The following is a 21,645-nucleotide window of genomic DNA, read 5'->3' as shown; positions in this document are numbered from 1 at the left end:
ATACATTACCCCTCCTATGACTAAGACATAGGATTCATATCATATTTGGCGTCTATCAAATCGTAATTTCATTCAGCTCAATAATCTGTTGGTAGTCAAGAGTGTGAAAACTTATCTTATACAAATATTGATATAGCTATACCTATCATTAAAGGATAAGTTCATCTTTACAAAAAAATAATGAATCCACATTTATTATTTTTTTTGTTAGGAATCTGTAAAAGCGTTTCACCCACGATCAGCAGATTGTGGGTGTAATGACACGGTCCTGCAGACTGTCTATGCAGCTGTCTGCCTGTACTTCTGATACAGACAGGCAGTCACACTCTGACAGGAAGCTCAATGAACTACCTAGAGCGATCAACAGCGCCCTGGTAGTTCATTGAGAACTACAAGCTGGGGGCCCGAACATCAGGGGAATCAGATGTGGGAAAGACGGGGGGGGGGGGGGAATCGTGTCATGGGGGAGCAATTTAGGGCTGCAACTAACAATTATTTTCATAATTGATTATTTGGCCAATTATTGTTTCGATTAATCAGGTAAAAACCTAAAAAAAAAATGTGTGTGTAATTTAGTTAATATGAAAGTAAAAAAAAAGACAATTTCTTCTTGAATATCTATATGCAATGGTAAATATAAATAACCAGCTATATGGTTAAAAATCAAAATATCTAATCCACTCTGAGAATAACAGATAGAAGATATATGGGCTCTTCAAAAAGTTTCTACACTTTTTTTTTTAAACTCTATTAAATATAAAAAAGTACAGAAACTATTTGAAGAACCCTTGTAACTATTATGCCCCGTACACACGGTCGGATTTTCCGATGGAAAATGTGTGATAGGACCTTGTTGTCGGAAATTTTCCGACACACAAAGTTGGAGAGCAGGATATAAAATTTTCCGACAACAAAATCCGTAGTCGGAATTTCTGATCGTGTGTACACAAATCCGACGGACAAAGTGCCACGCATGCTCAGAATAAATAAAGAGATGAAAGCTATTGGCCACTGCCCCGTTTATAGTCCCGACGTACGTGTCCTACGTCACTGCGTTTAGAACGATCGGATTTTCCGACAACTTTGTGTGACCGTGAGCCAACATCCGTCGGAAAAAATCCTAGGATTTTGTTGTCGGAATGTCCAAACAAAGTCCGACCGTGTGTACGGGGCATTAGAGGTTGAATCTGGCATATATCATCAGACTCAAATTTAAAAAGACCTAAAACGCTGTTTTGCAGATTTTCAGACAGGATTGTAGTATAATATTACCGTATGCATGACAGACTCTCTTGTCATAGGCAGGTAGCTTGACACAACCTGCGCCTTCTGTCCCTTATGCTGGCTATACATGAACAAATTTTTTTCTTCGAAAATGTTCGTTGTAAGAGTATTCATTCGATTTTCAAATTTTTAGTGGGTTCAAAACGACGTTCGTTTTCGACCACAGTGACAGGAAAATTCGCAGGAGCAGAATAGAAAATGAATTTTTCAGACAGTGTATGTGGTTTTCATTCAGAAAATATATTAAATTTAAAATTGAATGTTAAAAGTAAGTGAACTTTTCAAACAACATTCGTCCATTCATCACATGTACAAAGAATTTTCATAATATTCTTGTCCAAAAATCGATATATGACATATGGCCAGCATAAGACATTTAGTAGCAGAAGCATACTTTTTATCACCTGTCATGATGGGGTTTATAAAAAACCTAAAAATTAGCCCTTTATAGTGCAAAAACAGCAGATAATCACTACTATAACGGGTTAATTTATACTGTGGAACAGTGAAAGTAATAATATATAGACAGTGTACAGTACTTCTATCATATATATAATAATAAATATGCCCAGCAGTAGGATATACAGGATATATTAAACGTGGAGTCAGACATAAAGCTATATGAGGGGTAGGATATAATTTTTTTATATTAAAGTAGTACTAAAGGCTGAGCCTTTTTTTAATGGATATAATCATCTAAATATAATGCACAATACTGGTAAACTTTTATTTTAAATATATTTGTAATGCCTTATATCACCTCTATCAGCCACCAGCTTCTCTGGGTTCAGATGCTAATTTATCCTGCATAGAGCCCTTGAAGTTATTGTAAACATTGGATTATTATTATTATTTTTTTTATAAACAACACATTTGTCACACTTACTGGCTCTGTGTAATGGTTTTGCACATAGCAGCCCCGTTCCTCCTCTTCTGGGTCCCGACGCCGGCGTTACTGGCTCCTCCTGCCTTCAGGGTGCTCCTATCGCAAGCTGCAGAGTATAGTATAGATTGCCTCTTTAGCAAGGTAAAGAAAAGTTTGCTTTTAGAATCACTCACTTCCTTCTGCCTTCTGCCCAGGACTACATGTCCCATGAAGTATTGCTCCTCACACATTCACAAGTTCTAAGGCACTTACTGACATGTATACAGTGCTGTATTTTGGCCTAGTCTGACAAGGCCCAGGCTGGTTACTAGAGCAACCTGGCGTCTATCAACCAGTGACGTTGTGGCCGCGTCTCCATTGCCCTGCCCATAATTCAAAGCAGAGGAGGATTTAACTTCCTCCTGCTCTGCACCTAGTGCTTGTGGGGCCCAAAGAGTCCCGCAGGTCCAGTGACGGCGGGGTGCAGGGCAGCGGAGCAAATTCCACCAATCCGGTCCTCCTCTCCACTCCCAGCTGGGACATCAACAGGAAGACAGGCTGACTGAGGGTCCAGAGGACAAGGACGGGTGGGAGGTAGGTGTGTCACACACACTTACCAACAGACAGGGGGCACAGGAGGGACTACAGGCAGGACTTTCTCCCACCCCCTTTCTCTCTCCCACCCCCCCTCTCTCCCCCCGCTCTCTCTCACCCCTCTCTCTCACCCTCCCTCACCCACCCTGCTCTCTATCTCCCAACCCCTATTTCTTTCCCACCTTTTCTCTCTCTCACCCCCTCTCTCTCTCTCACCCCCCTCTCACCCTCCCTCACCCACCCCCTCCCTCTCTCTCTCTCCCTCTCCCTCTCCCACCCCCTATCTCTCACCCACCCTCTCACCCCCTCTCTCCCACCCCCTATTCTGTCTTTCCCACCCCCCTCTCTCTCATCCCCCTCATTCACCCCCTCTCTCTCTCTCTCTCCCACCCCCTCTCTCTCCCACCCCCCTCTCTCTCACCCCTCTCTCTAACTCACCCTCCTCTCTCCCCCCTCCTCTCTCACCTCCCCCCCCTCTAGTGAAATCTCAGGGGTTCAAGGTAGGACTTGTAGTCTTTCAATTTTGGAGAGAGTCACATCCATTAAACAGGAAGGGGTGGAGCAAATTTACATAGGAGGGATTTTAGTCTTACCTAGGGCAGCACAAAACCAAAATACACAACTGCATGTATGAATGTACTGAGCTGTATGTGTGCTGCACTGTGTATACTGATATGTATGAACAGTGTACTGAGCTGTATGTGTTCAGCACTGTGTATACTGACATGTATGGACAGAGTACTGAGCTATATGTGTGTTGCACTGTGTATACTGACATTTATGGATGATGTGCTGTGCTGTATGTGTGCTGCACTGTATTTTCTCATATGTAAACAAATAATGCATTCTGTATGCAGGCCAACTAATCGGCTGACCAACTAATCGATTATGAAAATAGTTGATAACTATTCTGATAATCGATTATAATTGATTATGCCGATTAGTTGTTTCAGCCCTAGAGCAATTACAGGAGTGATGCCCTGTGCAGCTCTCTGCAACAGCTGAAAGCTGGTCTCTCCTCCTCTCCCTTCTTCTGGCTGCTGTGGGTACACAGGGGGATGTTCAGGATGGAGAGCAGGGAAGGGGATGGTAAATATGTAATTCCCTGGCCTCTTCCTTTAGTGAATGAACACAGCAAGTGATCAGTACTGATCGCTCCTGTGTCAATTCATAACTGAAGCATATTAAAACTCTGCCTCTGTCTCATGTTTATTCATCTTCAGTGAAGCTGAGGCTTCAGAGAAAGCAATTGAAGTATCGTCATTTCCTTTCTCTGTCTCAAAGGTCAGATGTCGGGGTCTATTTAGACACCTGATAGTTCACCCAAGCCTCCCGAACAGTGTTGTAAAGTAAGTCAAATTAAAAAAATGTAAAAACGTAAAAAAATAATACCAAATTGTAAAACATAATTTTAACAAGTTGTAAAAATTTTTAAAAACAATTAGGGGGTCATTCACACGGGTTCTCTGACCCATACAGTGTGAATGAGAGGTTTGAACACAGCCGCTAGTCCTTTTTAAAGTGTACAGGTGCGGGTGAGTGGCCCCTAATGCACACTGTCTGTATTCATGGCCGTACACCTGCATCCACATGCCTGTCTAATTAGGACTTGCGGCTGTGTTCATGAAGCTGCTGCGTTCCCATAGCATAACATAGGCTGCCAGCACACAGCAATAGCCACATTTAAAAAAAAAAACAAAGTTTTTACATTATACAGGCCACACCACCTATGACAATGATCCCCGAGACCTCATTTACACACAGAACATTATCTATTAACTCAAAATGTTATCTTTTAAATTTAGCAAGAATTTTGTAAGTTATATTTGTGCCTATGAATACAATTGTTAGCAAATATTGTTTTGATATTTCTTTTTTTTTTGGTGACCTGTCAGGTAGGCTTTATGGAGCCCAATGATTTCTGACAGCAGCTCTGAACATGTTACAAAATGTGAACTTATCCTTTAAGAGTGTGTCTGCTGAGCATTATAAATTATTCTCTAGCCCCTTCAGCACACCCTTCAGAATTATTTGTCTTATGTCTGTAAATGCCCTCTTCAAGGACCTGAAAAGATGGCTGCATTTGCAGCTTTGGAGCTCTTGCTTACCATAGGAGCTATGAAGCATGCATAGCATAGCGTATGTATGTACTTTAGAAGCACCATGTCCTCTTGTAGGTGGGCGGTCAAGGGGCGGAAAAAAGGTGAAGTGACCACCCCCTGGCCAAATGTGTGAAAGGAATCCTAATCAGCAGCTCAACTCCCTTTGCTTTTCTTCCAAGCCTAAAAATCATCAGCTCCCCCTCTTCTGCCCACAGAGACTCAGTGGCTTAGTCCCCCCTGCTTCTCTCATCAAGCAGGAACTCAGTAGCTCAGCTCCCCCTGCCCCCCTCCGCCTTAAAAAGACTGTGGCTAAGCTCGCTGTGATTCCCTCACCAAGCAGCAACTCAGAAGCTGAGTTCCCCCTGCTTCCTCCCTTCCAAAAAGACTCAGTGATTAAGCTTGCCCTGCTTCCCTCACCAAGCAGCAACTCAGCAGCTCAGTTCCCCCTGCTTCCTCCCCTCCGAAAAGACTCAGTGGCTAAGCTTATCCTGCTTCCCTCACCAAGCAGGAACTCAGCAGCTCAGTTCCCCCTGCTTCCTCCTCTCCTAAAAGACTCAGTGGCTAACCTTGCCCTGCTTCCCTCACCAAGCAGGAACTCAGCAGCTCAGTTCCCCCTGCTTCCTCCTCTCCTAAAAGACTCAGTGGCTAACCTTGCCCTGCTTCCCTCACCAAGCAGGAACTCAGCAGCTCAGTTCCCCCTGCTTCCTCCCCGCTGAAAAGACTCAGTGGCTAAGCTGGCCCTGCTTCCCTCACCAAGCAGGAACTCAGCAGCTCAGTTCCCCCTGCTTCTTCCCCTCCGAAAAGACTCAGTGGCTAAGCTTGCCCTGCTTCCCTCACCAAACAGCAACTCAGCAGCTCAGTTCCCCCTGCTTCCTCCCCTCCGAACAGACTCAGTGGCTAAGCTTGCCCTGCTTCCCTACCCAAGCAGGAACTCAGCAGCTCAGTTCCCCCTGCTTCTTCCCTCCGAAAAGACTCAGTGGCCAAGCTTGCCCTGCTTCCCTCACCAAGCAGGAACTCAGCAGCTCAGTTCCCCCTGCTTCCTCCCCTCCGAACAGACTCAGTGGCTAAGCTTGCCCTGCTTCCCTACCCAAGCAGGAACTTAGCAGCTCAGTTCTCCCTGCTTCCTCCCCTCCGAAAAGACTCAGTGGCTAAGCTTGCCCTGCTTCCCTACCCAAGCAGGAACTCAGCAGCTCAGTTCCCCCTGCTTCTTCCCCTCCGAAAAGACTCAGTGGCTAAGCTTGCCCTGCTTCCCTCACCAAGCAGGAACTCAGCAGCTCAGTTCCCCCTGCTTCCTCCCCTCCGAACAGACTCAGTGGCTAAGCTTGCCCTGCTTCCCTCACCAAACAGCAACTCAGAAGCTCAGTTCCCCCTGCTTCCTCCCCTCCGAACAGACTCAGTGGCTAAGCTTGCCCTGCTTCCCTACCCAAGCAGGAACTCAGCAGCTCAGTTCCCCCTGCTTCCTCCCCTCCGAAAAGACTCAGTGGCTAAGCTTGCCCTGCTTCCCTCACCAAGCAGGAACTTGCCTGCTCAGCTCCCCCTTCTCCCCCTCTTAGTAAAAAATGGCTTGTACGGCAATTTTATATGGTATATAACATTTTCAACACAAGTAGTTTTCCTTTAAGGCAACATATCTTTTTGTTGCTTGCAAGACTCATCTGGTCATCCTGTCTTCCAGGTCTTACATCCAATCTCACAGTCTGTAGGGATGGCAAGGAACCTCCAAAGCCATCTGGGTTCTACTATAATGATGTTTGGACATCCCTGATGTGTACAGCAAGACATTTTCCTCGACCATCCGACGCATTAGCCTGCCTTAAAGGGAAAAACATCCACATGTTCGGAGACTCTACACTACGCCAGTGGTTTGAATACCTGGAGAAGTTTATTCCAAGTAAGAACTTTGCCCTATTTTCTAGTGAAAATCAGAATGGCCTTTTCCAGAAAAAAAAAGCTTTTGCATACTATAAAAAGACAAGAATGCATTCATTGTTTATTAATGGAGCCATTCGAATTATGACTTTTGTTTTTCCCTTATCAACTAAATCACAGATACAGAATACAATGCACAGCTTTTTTTTCTGCTTCTTAATCCACACTGGTGTAAGATGTTGATAGTGTACTATGTATATGGGAAGGCTAGGTGATCAAGAAGACAGAAAAGCCATTTAAAGTGATCCCTTCATTTGTAGCACAAACCCTCAAGCCATGCTGGCTGATTTATCCAAGATTTCATTCCCTATGAGGCATAAGGTAGCCAGGCACACAGCAGTCTTTCAACTCAAGAAACAGGCAGTGCATGTCTTTATGTAGTTTAATGCTGATACAACTTGGGTAGAGTGCGGCATGAGCCTTGGAATACTCCAAACTTAGTAGAAAAGGTAACGAAGGACACTTCTAATACCCCGTGCAAACGGTCGGATTTTCCAACGTAAAATGTGCGATCGGAGCTTGTTGTCAGAAATTCCGACCGTGTGGAGGCTCCATCGGACAGTTTCTATCGGAATTTCCATCGCACAAAATTTGAGATCTGGTTCTCAAATTTTCAGACAACAAAATCCGTTTGCGTAAATTCCGATCGTGTACACAATTCCGACGCACAAAGTTCCACGCATGCTCGGAATCAAGCAGAAGAGCAGCACTGGCTATTGAACTCCATTTTTCTCGGCTCTTCGTACGTGTTGTACGTCACCGCGTTCATTGACGTCAATTACCAACCAACTTTGTTTGACCGTGTGTATGCAAGAGCCAACATCCGTTGGGAAAAAATCCATGGATTTTGTTGTCGGAATGTCCGATCAATGTCCGATCGTGTGTACGGGGCATAACTGTACTGTCTCTTCAGGGTGCCTCCATCCTCTTGAAGTTAGTGATTAGCGGAATACAGTTCAGGGGACTGCATTGCAAGAGTAAAACCCAAGCCAGCATACTTTTTTTTATAACCACTTCAGAAAACTTTATCGAGAGACTATTCAACTTAACGCTCATTCACTGTCTCCAACTTGGTCTCACATCACAAGCACGGTTCTTTTCGTGTGAAACGCGTCAACTAATCATCATTGCAATTTTGTCTGGCTCGTGACAATAAAGAAATCTCTACAGCATCTTTTGGATTCAAGTGTGCGATCAATCTTTTCTTCTTTTCTTGATATGGTCTCACATCATCGTGGTATAACCCCCCCCTTTTTTTTCCATTTCTATAAACTTTATTTAATTTATGTACAAATAGGCAAAAACCAAAAGATACAGTTAACATCTGTTTCTGATTTACAAAATACATACTTTCCCTTCCTATTTCTCCCTCCCCACTCCTCCTCGACCCCCCCTCCCCTACCACCTGTCTGGTTTGCCATCACCCGTCCCTCCTGTTTCAACCTCTGCTGCCCTCCTCCATCATCCTTTCTACATATTTCCCTGAAGACTTAAAATCTGTCAATCTTCCCCAGATACTGTTATATCTTTCTACCTGCCCTATGACCTTCGGCCACGAGCAATCATGAGCTGGAGACACAGAACAGGGATGAGTGTGTGTAAACACACACTTCCCTGTTCTGACAGGAGTGACAGATCGGGTGTTCCTATGAGCTAGGAACCACGATCTGTCACTTCCTGTAGTTAGTCCCTCCCCTTTCAGTTAGAATCACCTCCCAGGGAACACAGTTAACCCCTTCACCGCCCCCTAGTGTTAACCCTTCACTGCCAGTGACATTTTTACAATAATCAATGCATTTTTAATCACACCGATCGCTGTATTATTGCCAGTGGTTCCAAAAATGTGTCAAAATTGTCCGATGTGTCCGCCATAATGTCGAAGTCACGATAAAAATCACAGATCACCCCCATTACTAGTAAAAAAAAAAAATAATAAAAATGCTATAAATCTATGCCCTATTTTGTAGACGCTAATTTTTGCGCAAACCAATTAATATACACTTATTGCGATTTTTTTACCAAAAATATGTAGAAGAATACATATCAGCCTAAATTGAGGAAAAAAATTTTTTTTTATATATTTTTGGGGGATATTTATTACAGCAAAAACTAAAAAATAATGCGATTTTTTCAAAATTGTCGCTCTTCTTTGGTTTATAGCGCAAAAAATAAAAACCGCAGAGGCGATCAAATACCACCAAAACAAAGCTCTATTTGTGGGAAAAAAAGGACGTCAATTTTGTTTGGGCACAATGTCGTGTAATTGTCAGTTAAAGCAACGCAGTGCCGAATCACAAAAAGTGCTCTGGTCGGGAAGGGGGTAAATTCTTCCAGGGCTGAAGTGGTTAAATATTCAATTTTACAGATGTAGTCCACTCTTTCAAACCACTCTTTTATATCTGCTAACCATTTCTTTGGTATTAGTCCTTTTGCAGCGTTTAACAGAAATGGGGTCAATGTTTTCCTATAGTGCTTTTTTGTATCTTTTGTATCATGAAACAGACACGTCTGTGGATTGTTTAATATCTTTTCACCAGTTATCTCTCCTATATGTTCTTGAATTTCCTGCCAGTATTACTTTATCTTTGGACATTCCCACCAGATTTTTATCATTGTACTGATTTGTTTACATTCCTTCCCTCCAACATTGTGGGGATCTATTCTGTTGGTATTTATGAGTTTTCTCTGGCAGTATGTACAGAGGAGGGCTGGCAGCCTCAGGCCTGGAGGGCAAGTCCAGTCAAGTGGCCCATTGAACCACCGAATCAGGCTGTGTACATTACAGGCCTCCCCTCAGACCACCGTCCAGAGCCCTGTGTAGCCCCCCAGTCTGTACAAACCCCCCAGTCTGCACAACCCCCACTCCCCCCAGGCTTCATAACCCCCCTCCCCCAGTCTGCACAATCCCTCCCAGTTTGAACAATACCCCCCAGTCAGCACAATCCCCCCTCCCCCAGTCTGCACAATCCCCCCCAGTTTGAACAATACCCCCCCAGTCAGCACAATCCCCCCTCCTCCCAGTCTGCACAGCCCCCCCCCCCAGTCTGCACAATCCCCCCTCCCCCCAGTCTGCACAGGGGGGAGAACAAAATAAGTAGGAGAAAAAGAAGCAAAGCAAAGAGGTCTCGGGAGAGAGGAGGGTTGTTCAGGGAGCAGATGGCTTACTCACCAATTATGCCTCCCCTCTCAGGCTGGTCTCCCACAGGTAGGCTGAGCACAGTGCATGCATTGCATGCAGGAGGCTGAAGTGTGGGCGGGGTTGGGCGGACACAAATTTGAAGCAGTGTCGGATTGGACAGGCAGCGGAGTGAGGGAGGAGCTAAGAAGACAGTGCTTATGGGACAGGCAACAGAAGCGATACAGCCCGACTCCCAGGTGGCCAGTCGGAGCTAGAATGCTACTGCCAGGAAAAGCGATCGCCGCCTGAGACTGAGCAGCCCAAAATAGAAAAATAGTACTATGGCTGCTGCAGTGGAAGTGGCGCTGCCTTTTGTACTGGCCATCAGAGCGGCCCGGGGGGCAATTGCATCCCTGCCCCCCGGCCCAGTTCGCCCCTGAGTATGTACCATCTCGCCAAAAACTTGTAGTTCATTTCTATTGTGTTTATGTCCGTTGCGTAGTTATATACTGCTCCTATCATTCTCTCTACTTGTTGTTTGTCCAGTTTTATACCCATTTCTTGTTCCCATTTTCCTATATAAGGGAGTGGCCCCTGTCCTTCTAAATCTGTCAGGATTCCGTATACTTGTGATATGCCATGTTTTAGTGGTGTTTGCATCCTGCAAAGTTTTTCTAGTGGATTCAGCTTTCAATCTCTAATTGGTTGGGGTAGTGTATTTACCAAATATTTTAATTGCAAATATTCCCATTCACTAATCTTCCACCCATTTATGTACTTTAAATCCTGTAGTGTTCGTATTTTCCCTTGCTCAGTGATATCCTTTAATTGTGCATTTCCCATTCGGTTACCGAAAAGTGTCTCCTTCCCTGGAGTAAAAAAATTTGTTAATGTGAGTTAGATTAATGGTGAATTGTATTTCCATTTTCCCTGTCTATAAATTAAATCCCATATTTTAAATATGTTCCTAGTCAGGTCATGTGCTTCTAAGTTTAGTGTTCTGTGCTTCTGTGGTACCCATCATTTTTGGGCAGTGGTGTCCTACGTAAGGTGTTTTCCATCTTTACCCACTTTCTCTCACTTTTTTCGTTCACCCATTCTACCATTCCCGAAATAATAACTGCTTTGTAGTATCTATTTACATCCAGTGCTGCCTAACTTCTGTGTTTTTTATTTCTAGTGATTAATGAAAATTTTACTCTTGGCTTTTTTATTTTGCAATATATAAATAATAAAATGTTGTGGTATTGTTATTGGTATCATTTGGTACTTATATATTATTTTTGGGAGGATCATCTTTTTAACACATTTATCCTTCCCATCCAGGATAGAGGTCTCATCGTTATCTTCTTAATTTCCATTTTGATCTCATTGAGTAATGGGATATAATTAGCCAGGTGTAACTTCTCTAGTGCAGGTGTCAGCTTAATTCCTAATGCTGGCCATACACTATACGAAAAATCGGCCGAAAAATCGTTCGTATAGACACTTCGTTCGTTTTTCGGCAAGTTAATGGGCACAAATCGATAATCGTTTGTGACGTTTTTGTGGGAAAAAAACGAACGGGAAGTTTGGAAAATTTCTGCCGAACGAACGATAAATTGCAAGGTTAATGTGTTTCCCGTCCGAACTGTCTGTACTAGGTATATGTAAAAAAACGAACAAAAAATTATTTATTCATGTCCACTGAACAATTTATCGGTCATTATATGATGGCACGATCGTTTGTGGTCACGGTTGAACGTTCGTTTTTCGAAAATGGGTTCGGCCGATTTTCTGTATAGTGTATGGCCAGCATAAGTCTGATAGTTTTTTCACCACCCACGTGAATGGGAATTCCCTATGTAGTGAAGTTCTTTTTTTATCTACACTTATATTTGTTTTTATGGGTTTGATCTTAAAGTTCGAGAATTCCCCATGTTTTTTTTTATTTCTCCCATTATATTTGGCAATATCACCCTTGGTTTAGTTACATACAGTAATATATCATCTGTGTATGCCACCACCTTATGTTCCTCCTCTCCCACTCTTGCCCCTCCTATATCAACATTGTTCCGCAAAGTTGCCAAGAGTGGTTTTAATGACAGTGCATACAGGAGTGGCGAGAGCGGGCACCCTGTCTTGTTCCGTTGAACATTTCAAAAGGCAGCAACATACTTCCGTTAACCCTTACCCTCGCCATAGGGCAACTGTATACGTTTTTAATCCAGCGCATAATTTTTGGTCCCAATCCTAGATGTTGAAGCGTGTCCGCTACCCTATCTAAGTCTTTCTCCACGTCAATTGACTGGAGTAGCGCTGGGGGTCCCCTGTTTTTCCCTTTTGCAGCTTTAATATTATTCTTATACTATTATTCCTGCCCTCTCTACCAGGTATAAACCCTATTTGGTCTGCGTTTACCCATTCTGGCATAAAATTTTTTAGTCTCAATGCTAGAATATTTGCATATAACTTTGTATCGGCGCTCAACAACACTATGGGCCTATAGTTAGAACAAATAGTTTTATCCTTTCCCTCTTTGGGTATTATTGTAATATGGGCTAGTAATGACTAGGGATTGGCCGAACACCCCCCTGTTCAGTTCGCAGCAGAACATGCGAACAGGCAAAAAATTTGTTTGAACACGCACACACTGTTAAAGTCTATAGGACACGAACATGAATAATCAAAAGTGCTAATTTTAAAGGCTTATATGCAAGTTATTGTCATAAAAAGTGTTTGGGGACCTGGGTCCTGCCCCAGGGGACATGCATCAATGCAAAAAAAAGTTTTTAAAACGGCCGTTTTTTCGGGAGCAGTGATTTTAATAATGCTGAAACAATAAAAGTGAAATATTCCTTTAAATTTTGTACCTGGGGGTGTCTATAATATGCCTGTAAAGTGGCACGTTTCCTGTGTTTACAACAGTTCGAGAGCAAAATGACGTTTCTAAAAAAAAAAGAGTCATTATAAGTACACGTAGCTATTAATGAATTGTCGAGTCTCTGCAATACACATAAAAGTAACTGAAAAAAATGGCCCGGGATTCCCCCACAGTGCATTACCAGGCCCTTTGGGTCTGGTATGAATATTAAGTGGAACCCCGAACCAAAATTAAAAAAAAAAAATGCGTGGGGGTCCCACCAAATTCCATACCAGGCCCTTCAGGTCTGGTATGGATATTAAGGGGAACCCAGCGCCATAATTTAAAAAAATGGCATGGGGGTCCCCCTAAAAATCCATACCAGACCCTTATCCGAGCACGCAACCTGGCAGGCCGCAGGAAAAGAGGGAGGGATGAGAGAGTGCCCCCCCTCCTGAACCGCACCAGGCCACATGCCCTCAACATGGGGAGGATGTCCCCATGTTGATGGGGACAAGGGCCTCATCCCCACAACCCATTTACTTAACGGGTGACCCAGCCCCCCTTTGACAACATGGGAAAAGCCATAGGGAATTCCCCATGCGTCAGAGGGGGCAGGGTCACTGGGTGGTCACCGCCCTCAGTTATATAGGAACTGTCACCAGAACAGAAGCGTCACACAGCGGGAGACTCCCATTGAGGCGGATCGTCCGGAGCATGAAGAGGGGAAGAAGAAGCTGTGGAGGAAGATGCCGGACGAGAACACTGGAGGAAAAAGCAGAGGACCGCAGGAAGAAGCAGAGGAAGAAGCTGGGGAAGAACAAGATGGAGGAAAAAAACCAAAGGAAGACCAGAAAAAGAAGCGGGGAAAGAAGAAGACATTAAAAAAGGAATTGTCAAAAACTGGCTATTGTCTTAACATTTTTGACACTTTTTTTTAAATGGTAGGGGTACATTTGTACCCCATTACCAATTCACACAGGGGGGGGCGGGGTCTGGCGGTCCCCTTGTTAAAGGGAGCTTCCAGATTCCAATAAGCTCCCCCCCCACAACCACCAAGCAAGGGTTGTGGGGATGAGGCCCTTGTCCCCATCAACATGGGGACATCCTCCCCATGTTTAGGGCATGTGGCCTGGTACAGTTCAGGAGGGGGGGCACTCTCTCGTCCCCCCTCTTTTCCTGCAGCCTGCCAGGTTGCGTGCTCGGATAAGGGTCTGATATGGTTTTTTAGGGGGCCCCCCACGCCATTTTTTTTTTTATTTTGGTGCGGGGTTCCCCTTAATATCCATAGCAGACCTGAAGGGCCTGGTATGGAATTTGGGGGGACCCCCACGCATTTTTTATTTAAATTTTGGTTCGGGGTTCCCCTTAATATTCATAGCAGACCCAAAGGGCCTGGTAATGCACTTTGGGGGAATCCCAGGCCGTTTTTTTCAATGACTTTTATGTGTATTGCAGAGACCCGACAATTCATTAATAGCCACGAGTACTTTTAAATGACTTTTTTTTCCTTTAGAAATGTAATTTTGCTCTCGGACTGTTGTAAACACGGGAAACATGTGCCACTTTACAGGCATACTATAGACACCTCCCAGGTACGAAATTTATAGGAATATTTCACTTTTATTGTTTCACTTTAAGCATTATTAAAATCACTGCTCCCGAAAAAACGGCTGTTTTAAAAACTTTTTTTTGCATTGATGCATGTCCCCTGGGGCAGGACCCAGGTCCCCAAACACTTTTAATGACAATAGCTTGCATATTAACCTTTAAAATTAGCACTATTGATTTCTCCCATAGACTTTTAAAGGGTGTTCCGCGGCTTCTGAATTTGCTGCGAACACCCCAAATTGTTCGCTATTCGTCAAACGGGCGAACAGCCAATATTTGAGTCGAACTCATGTTCGACCTGAACAGACAGCCCATCTCTAGTAATGACTCTCTTCTTATTTCCTCATTTTCCCCTATTTTATTCAGGTAGTCTCACATTTTTGGTATTAATTGATTTTGAAATTTTTTATAGTATTTAATGGTAAACCCGTTGGGTCCTGGGCTTTTCCCTATAGATGTTTCTTTTAATGCCTTTCTGATTTCATCTTGTGTAATTGGTTCATCTAGTTCCTTCAGTCTTTCTGCTGGAATTTTTGGTAATTTGGAATCTATTAGATATTCTTGTGTTTTGATTTTTCTTATTTCTTCTTTCGCGTCTCTTTGTTTCTGACCGAATATCATGCACTATAGTATGTTTGAAAGGCCTTTGCGATATCAGTTGTTTTATATAACATCTCTCCTCTCTCTCGTTTTTTTTTTTTTTTATCCTTTCTAGATAATTTAAAGCGGAGTTCCACCCAAATTTTGAACATTATCTCTATGCATTCTCTTCCTTGCCTAGATGCTGACATGCTGTGTAAAAAAATTTAAATCGCCGTAATTACCTTTTTTTTTCTAATCTTCTTAGCACTTCCTGGTTTTCCTCCCATGGAAGTAGGCGTGTTTCTAGCTCCCACAGTCCCCTGGGAGCTAGTCTCAGGCTTCCCAGCATGCATTGTGCAACAGCGTCATCACAACATCTCGGTGAATGCTGGGAGCACAGCATTCACCGCATCCAGGAAATACATGCTTGTGGGCTTCAAATGCCCACAATGAAGATGGAAACAGCCTTCAGTGAATTTTATAAGTTATTCTTTACAACGAAATCTGACACAGGCGGACTTATTACACAGAACATGTGAGTAGATAATCATGAGAAGAAAAGTTTGTGAATGAACTCCAAAAAAAAAAAAACGATAGATAGGTGGACCCCTGCTTTAAGGTCTTTTTATTTTTTAAGATTTTTGCAAGTTGTTTCCCTGGTTTATTTCCCCATTTGTATCTCTCCTTTACAACTCTGTTAAATACCTTGCTTCTTTCCTGTTCCATCAAATCTTTTAGTTGATCTCTTTTTATAATTAAAGCCTGATGGATTTCGGCTTCCGCTTGTTTGTTTTTGTTTATGCCTTTGTTCTAATTCATATATTACTTTTACAATTTTTTCCATAATATTTGCTCTCTCCTTTTTTCTTGCCCCAATAGAGATCAACTTCCTCCTAATGAAAGCTTTATGGGCTTCCCATATAGTTGCCTTTGTTAATTCTGGTGTCTTATTCAGCAGGAAATATTGTTCAATTTTATTTATTACAATCTTTTCTACTTCTACATCTTCTATTAAGTCTCAGTTTAACCTCCATGGGCCTTTCCCTTGTTCTTTCCCTTTCAATTTCATCTTCATCATTACTGGGGCATGGTCCAAAATCAATGTTATTCCAATTGAGGTTTCTATTACAGCCTCCAGAACTCTATGCTCCACCAATATATAATCCATCCTGGAGTACATGTCGTGCACTGCCGAGTGGTATGTATAGTCTTTTATACTTGGATGTTGAATTCTCCAAACATCAACCAATTGATAGTTATATATTTTTTTTCTTTACCAATCTTAGTTGTTTATTTTGCTTATCCAGTGCACCAGACGTACTATCCAGTTTATGGTCCATGGAAAAGGTAAAGTCTCCGGCCAATATTCCGTAGCCCTGCTTAAATTCCATCAAATCATTTGAAATCTCATTCAAATATTTTTTGGGGTATTTATTGGGGCAATATACATTTGTAGGCGTATACTTCATCACCTGTAAGGTCCCGTTCAAAAAAAGGAAGCGACCTTCTGGGTCTACCTTTCTCTCCTCTAAGATGAAACTGACCTTTTTCCCTAGCCCTATTGCTAACCTTTTGCCCTTCGAATTGGAGAGTCTCCATAATACCAAACTGGGATGGCTTTTGAGTATAATTGAATGTTTGTATTTTGTGCAATATATGTCTCTTGTAGGGGGGGCGGGGTCCCCAAGCACGGGGCGAAGAGGGGTGAACCCCCCCCATACAGAGACCTGAAGGGCAGCAAAACACCTGAAAATTTACAAACCATATCCTCCCTCCCCCCAACTCCCTCCCCCAACCCCCCTCCCCTTCCCTTTTGGTGTTTAGACCTCATGGTCCTCAATCAGATTTATAATTCTTTCGTTGGGGCCTTCCTTGCCCCCCTGCTCTCCTCAGCCTGAGACGGTGTTCTGTCTGGCGCTGTAGCTCAACCTCCGCTACTGTTGGAGAGGTGGCTACAGAAATCGTTGAGTATCCAAATCTCCTTCCCCCATATTTGTATCTTTTTTCCTTTCTTCTATCCTCGCTCCCCCGCCTCCCCCTCCCAGTTTTTCTCTTGGGGATCAACTTCTACTGCTCTTCTTCTTGTATACTTCTTTCTTGTCTTGGAGTTATCTCTCTTGGAATATCCGGCATAGGAATTTCCAATTTTTTACAGAAATCCTTTGTTTCCTTAATAAACATGAGTTTTACAGTGCGTCCATTTTTCTACATATCAAACATGCAGGGAAACCCCAATTGTATTGAATTTCGTGATCTTGCGACACCATCAGTAGAGGTTTTAGCATCCTCCTTCTTCTTATGCCGCGTACACACGGTCGGACTTTTCGTCTACAAAAGTCCGACAGCCTGTCCGACATACTTCCGACGTACCTTCGGCGGACTTGCGGCAGACTTTCTTACGAACGGACTTGCCTACACACGACCACACAAAAGTCCGACGGATTCGTACGTGATGACGTACACCGGACTAAAATAAGGAAGTTCATAGCCAGTAGCCAATAGCTGCCCTAGCATGGGTTTTTGTCCGTCGGACTAGCACACAGACGAGCGGATTTCGGGGTCCGTCGTACTTACGACGTAAAGATTTGAAGCATGTTTCAAATCTAAAGTCCGTCGGATTTGAGGCTAAAAAAGTCCGTTGAAAGTCCGGAGAAGCCCACACACGATCGGATTACCAGCCAGCTTTAGTCCGTCAGCGTCCGTTGGACTTTTGTAGACGAAAAGTCCGACCGTGTGTACGCGGCATTAGAGTTTCTTGAGATAAGTCTGGAAAAATTTGCAGTGTCTTTTCCTCGTACTTAATTGGTTGACTTACCCTCATATTTCCCCATATTCATTTTTTCCTCCCAGTTATCGAACCTTACAATTATGTCCCTTGGATCCTCCATCGGGATTCCCTATCTTAATCTATGGGCTCTTTTAATCTATGGGCTTCTTTTAGATCCTCAGTCTGTGTAGATCCGGGGAGACCCCTTATTCTCAGGTTTTTTTTCTGCTTCTGTTCTCTTGGTCTTCTATATGCCTGTTCTCGCTGTTCTATCTTTAAAGGTTTTATTTCTCTTTTTAGGTCTTTTATTACATTTGTGTGGCAGTCCACTTTTTTTTCCACTTCCTCCACTCTTGAAAGTAGATAACCCAAGTCCTTATGAATTATTGCCATCTCTGTTTTCAGGGAGTTCTCCAGGGTCGCAAACATGGTTGCCATATCTGATTTTGTTGGTAGTTGAGCCTTCATCTGTTGTTCTTTATCTTTCTCTGTCTCCGGCTCTAATTCGCAGTCTTGTTCCATTCTAGATTCAGTGTGCTTATTTCTAGTGATGTTTTGTTCTGGCCCTTTTTTTTCTTTTTCTTCATTTGCTTCAGTTTGACGCCCTTTGATACTTTGTTGTTTTTCTGTTGTTTGCTTATCTCCACTCCCTCCTTGGGGCTCAGACCAAGATGGGGTGATTTTACTACCGCTCCTCCCCTTCCTGACTTCCCCCTCATATTTTCCCTTTTGTTGTTTGCTACCCCTGCATTTTGAGAGAAAAAAAAGGAAATGCGGAGGTGTAACAGTACAGCATTCAAATAAGATGGTGCGGTGGTGGGGTGGTTTAAAAAAAGAAATAAATAAAAACTGCCGTCTATTTTTTATTGATGGTCTCTATGGACCTACACCCTCTCCTGAAAGTCCTTACACTTTTATATCTCCTCCCTTCAATTTCTTCACTTTTTCAGACCTTCACTTCCGCAGAGAACCGGACACACCAAACATGGGGTATTCTCAAAAATACATCATGTTACCCATAAAAATACAATCTTGTATCAAAAAATGCAATCTATGCTAGATGATGTATGTGCTGGCTATGTTATGTATATGCAGAATATGCAGTCTATGTGGGTTTATCGCTGCTTGCACTGATGACCCCCTACGCTCCTCCCGGTCTAACCCGTCCACCCCAAGAAGTAAGGGGGGGCACTTCTCAGCCACCTCCACACTCTTTCTGAGAACTCTCCACCCCCCACAGTCTCCATACTTACAGCGGCAGATGTCCCCACGGGAAAGGAGCAGACCGAACCAGCAGGGCCAGTGAAGGAGAGCTTCCCCCCTGGTCCCCCCTGGTCTACGGCAGTCACCAGCTCACAGGGACAAAGGAGAGGTACACCAAAAAATTATTTATTCATGTCCACTGAACAATTTATCGGTCATTATATGATGGCACGATCGTTTGTGGTCACGGTTGAACGTTCGTTTTTCGAAAATGGGTTCGGCCGATTTTCTGTATAGTGTATGGCCAGCATAAGTCTGATAGTTTTTTCACCACCCACGTGAATGGGAATTCCCTATGTAGTGAAGTTCTTTTTTTATCTACACTTATATTTGTTTTTATGGGTTTGATCTTAAAGTTCGAGAATTCCCCATGTTTTTTTTTATTTCTCCCATTATATTTGGCAATATCACCCTTGGTTTAGTTACATACAGTAATATATCATCTGTGTATGCCACCACCTTATGTTCCTCCTCTCCCACTCTTGCCCCTCCTATATCAACATTGTTCCGCAAAGTTGCCAAGAGTGGTTTTAATGACAGTGCATACAGGAGTGGCGAGAGCGGGCACCCTGTCTTGTTCCGTTGAACATTTCAAAAGGCAGCAACATACTTCCGTTAACCCTTACCCTCGCCATAGGGCAACTGTATACGTTTTTAATCCAGCGCATAATTTTTGGTCCCAATCCTAGATGTTGAAGCGTGTCCGCTACCCTATCTAAGTCTTTCTCCACGTCAATTGACTGGAGTAGCGCTGGGGGTCCCCTGTTTTTCCCTTTTGCAGCTTTAATATTATTCTTATACTATTATTCCTGCCCTCTCTACCAGGTATAAACCCTATTTGGTCTGCGTTTACCCATTCTGGCATAAAATTTTTTAGTCTCAATGCTAGAATATTTGCATATAACTTTGTATCGGCGCTCAACAACACTATGGGCCTATAGTTAGAACAAATAGTTTTATCCTTTCCCTCTTTGGGTATTATTGTAATATGGGCTAGTAATGACTAGGGATTGGCCGAACACCCCCCTGTTCAGTTCGCAGCAGAACATGCGAACAGGCAAAAAATTTGTTTGAACACGCACACACTGTTAAAGTCTATAGGACACGAACATGAATAATCAAAAGTGCTAATTTTAAAGGCTTATATGCAAGTTATTGTCATAAAAAGTGTTTGGGGACCTGGGTCCTGCCCCAGGGGACATGCATCAATGCAAAAAAAAGTTTTTAAAACGGCCGTTTTTTCGGGAGCAGTGATTTTAATAATGCTGAAACAATAAAAGTGAAATATTCCTTTAAATTTTGTACCTGGGGGTGTCTATAATATGCCTGTAAAGTGGCACGTTTCCTGTGTTTACAACAGTTCGAGAGCAAAATGACGTTTCTAAAAAAAAAAGAGTCATTATAAGTACACGTAGCTATTAATGAATTGTCGAGTCTCTGCAATACACATAAAAGTAACTGAAAAAAATGGCCCGGGATTCCCCCACAGTGCATTACCAGGCCCTTTGGGTCTGGTATGAATATTAAGTGGAACCCCGAACCAAAATTAAAAAAAAAAAATGCGTGGGGGTCCCACCAAATTCCATACCAGGCCCTTCAGGTCTGGTATGGATATTAAGGGGAACCCAGCGCCATAATTTAAAAAAATGGCATGGGGGTCCCCCTAAAAATCCATACCAGACCCTTATCCGAGCACGCAACCTGGCAGGCCGCAGGAAAAGAGGGAGGGATGAGAGAGTGCCCCCCCTCCTGAACCGCACCAGGCCACATGCCCTCAACATGGGGAGGATGTCCCCATGTTGATGGGGACAAGGGCCTCATCCCCACAACCCATTTACTTAACGGGTGACCCAGCCCCCCTTTGACAACATGGGAAAAGCCATAGGGAATTCCCCATGCGTCAGAGGGGGCAGGGTCACTGGGTGGTCACCGCCCTCAGTTATATAGGAACTGTCACCAGAACAGAAGCGTCACACAGCGGGAGACTCCCATTGAGGCGGATCGTCCGGAGCATGAAGAGGGGAAGAAGAAGCTGTGGAGGAAGATGCCGGACGAGAACACTGGAGGAAAAAGCAGAGGACCGCAGGAAGAAGCAGAGGAAGAAGCTGGGGAAGAACAAGATGGAGGAAAAAAACCAAAGGAAGACCAGAAAAAGAAGCGGGGAAAGAAGAAGACATTAAAAAAGGAATTGTCAAAAACTGGCTATTGTCTTAACATTTTTGACACTTTTTTTTAAATGGTAGGGGTACATTTGTACCCCATTACCAATTCACACAGGGGGGGGCGGGGTCTGGCGGTCCCCTTGTTAAAGGGAGCTTCCAGATTCCAATAAGCTCCCCCCCCACAACCACCAAGCAAGGGTTGTGGGGATGAGGCCCTTGTCCCCATCAACATGGGGACATCCTCCCCATGTTTAGGGCATGTGGCCTGGTACAGTTCAGGAGGGGGGGCACTCTCTCGTCCCCCCTCTTTTCCTGCAGCCTGCCAGGTTGCGTGCTCGGATAAGGGTCTGATATGGTTTTTTAGGGGGCCCCCCACGCCATTTTTTTTTTTATTTTGGTGCGGGGTTCCCCTTAATATCCATAGCAGACCTGAAGGGCCTGGTATGGAATTTGGGGGGACCCCCACGCATTTTTTATTTAAATTTTGGTTCGGGGTTCCCCTTAATATTCATAGCAGACCCAAAGG

At 43.6% G+C, this 21,645-nt stretch overlaps 1 protein-coding gene across 2 annotated transcripts in view; it reads left to right on the top strand.

Moving 5' to 3' along the window:
- LOC141133486 (NXPE family member 3-like) overlaps positions 1 to 21,645 on the top strand; it is a 240,759-nt gene that overhangs the window by 188,863 nt on the left and 30,251 nt on the right. For both annotated transcript variants that reach the window (XM_073622882.1, XM_073622881.1), the window contains exon 5: positions 6,521 to 6,736. In XM_073622882.1, coding sequence (XP_073478983.1) covers positions 6,521 to 6,736 — 216 coding nt within the window. The remainder of the gene's footprint in view (positions 1 to 6,520; positions 6,737 to 21,645) is intronic.

This window comes from Aquarana catesbeiana, linkage group LG03, assembly GCF_042186555.1.
Source record: "Aquarana catesbeiana isolate 2022-GZ linkage group LG03, ASM4218655v1, whole genome shotgun sequence".
Lineage (NCBI taxonomy): Eukaryota > Metazoa > Chordata > Amphibia > Anura > Ranidae > Aquarana > Aquarana catesbeiana.
This window is presented reverse-complemented; position numbering and strand designations above follow the sequence as displayed.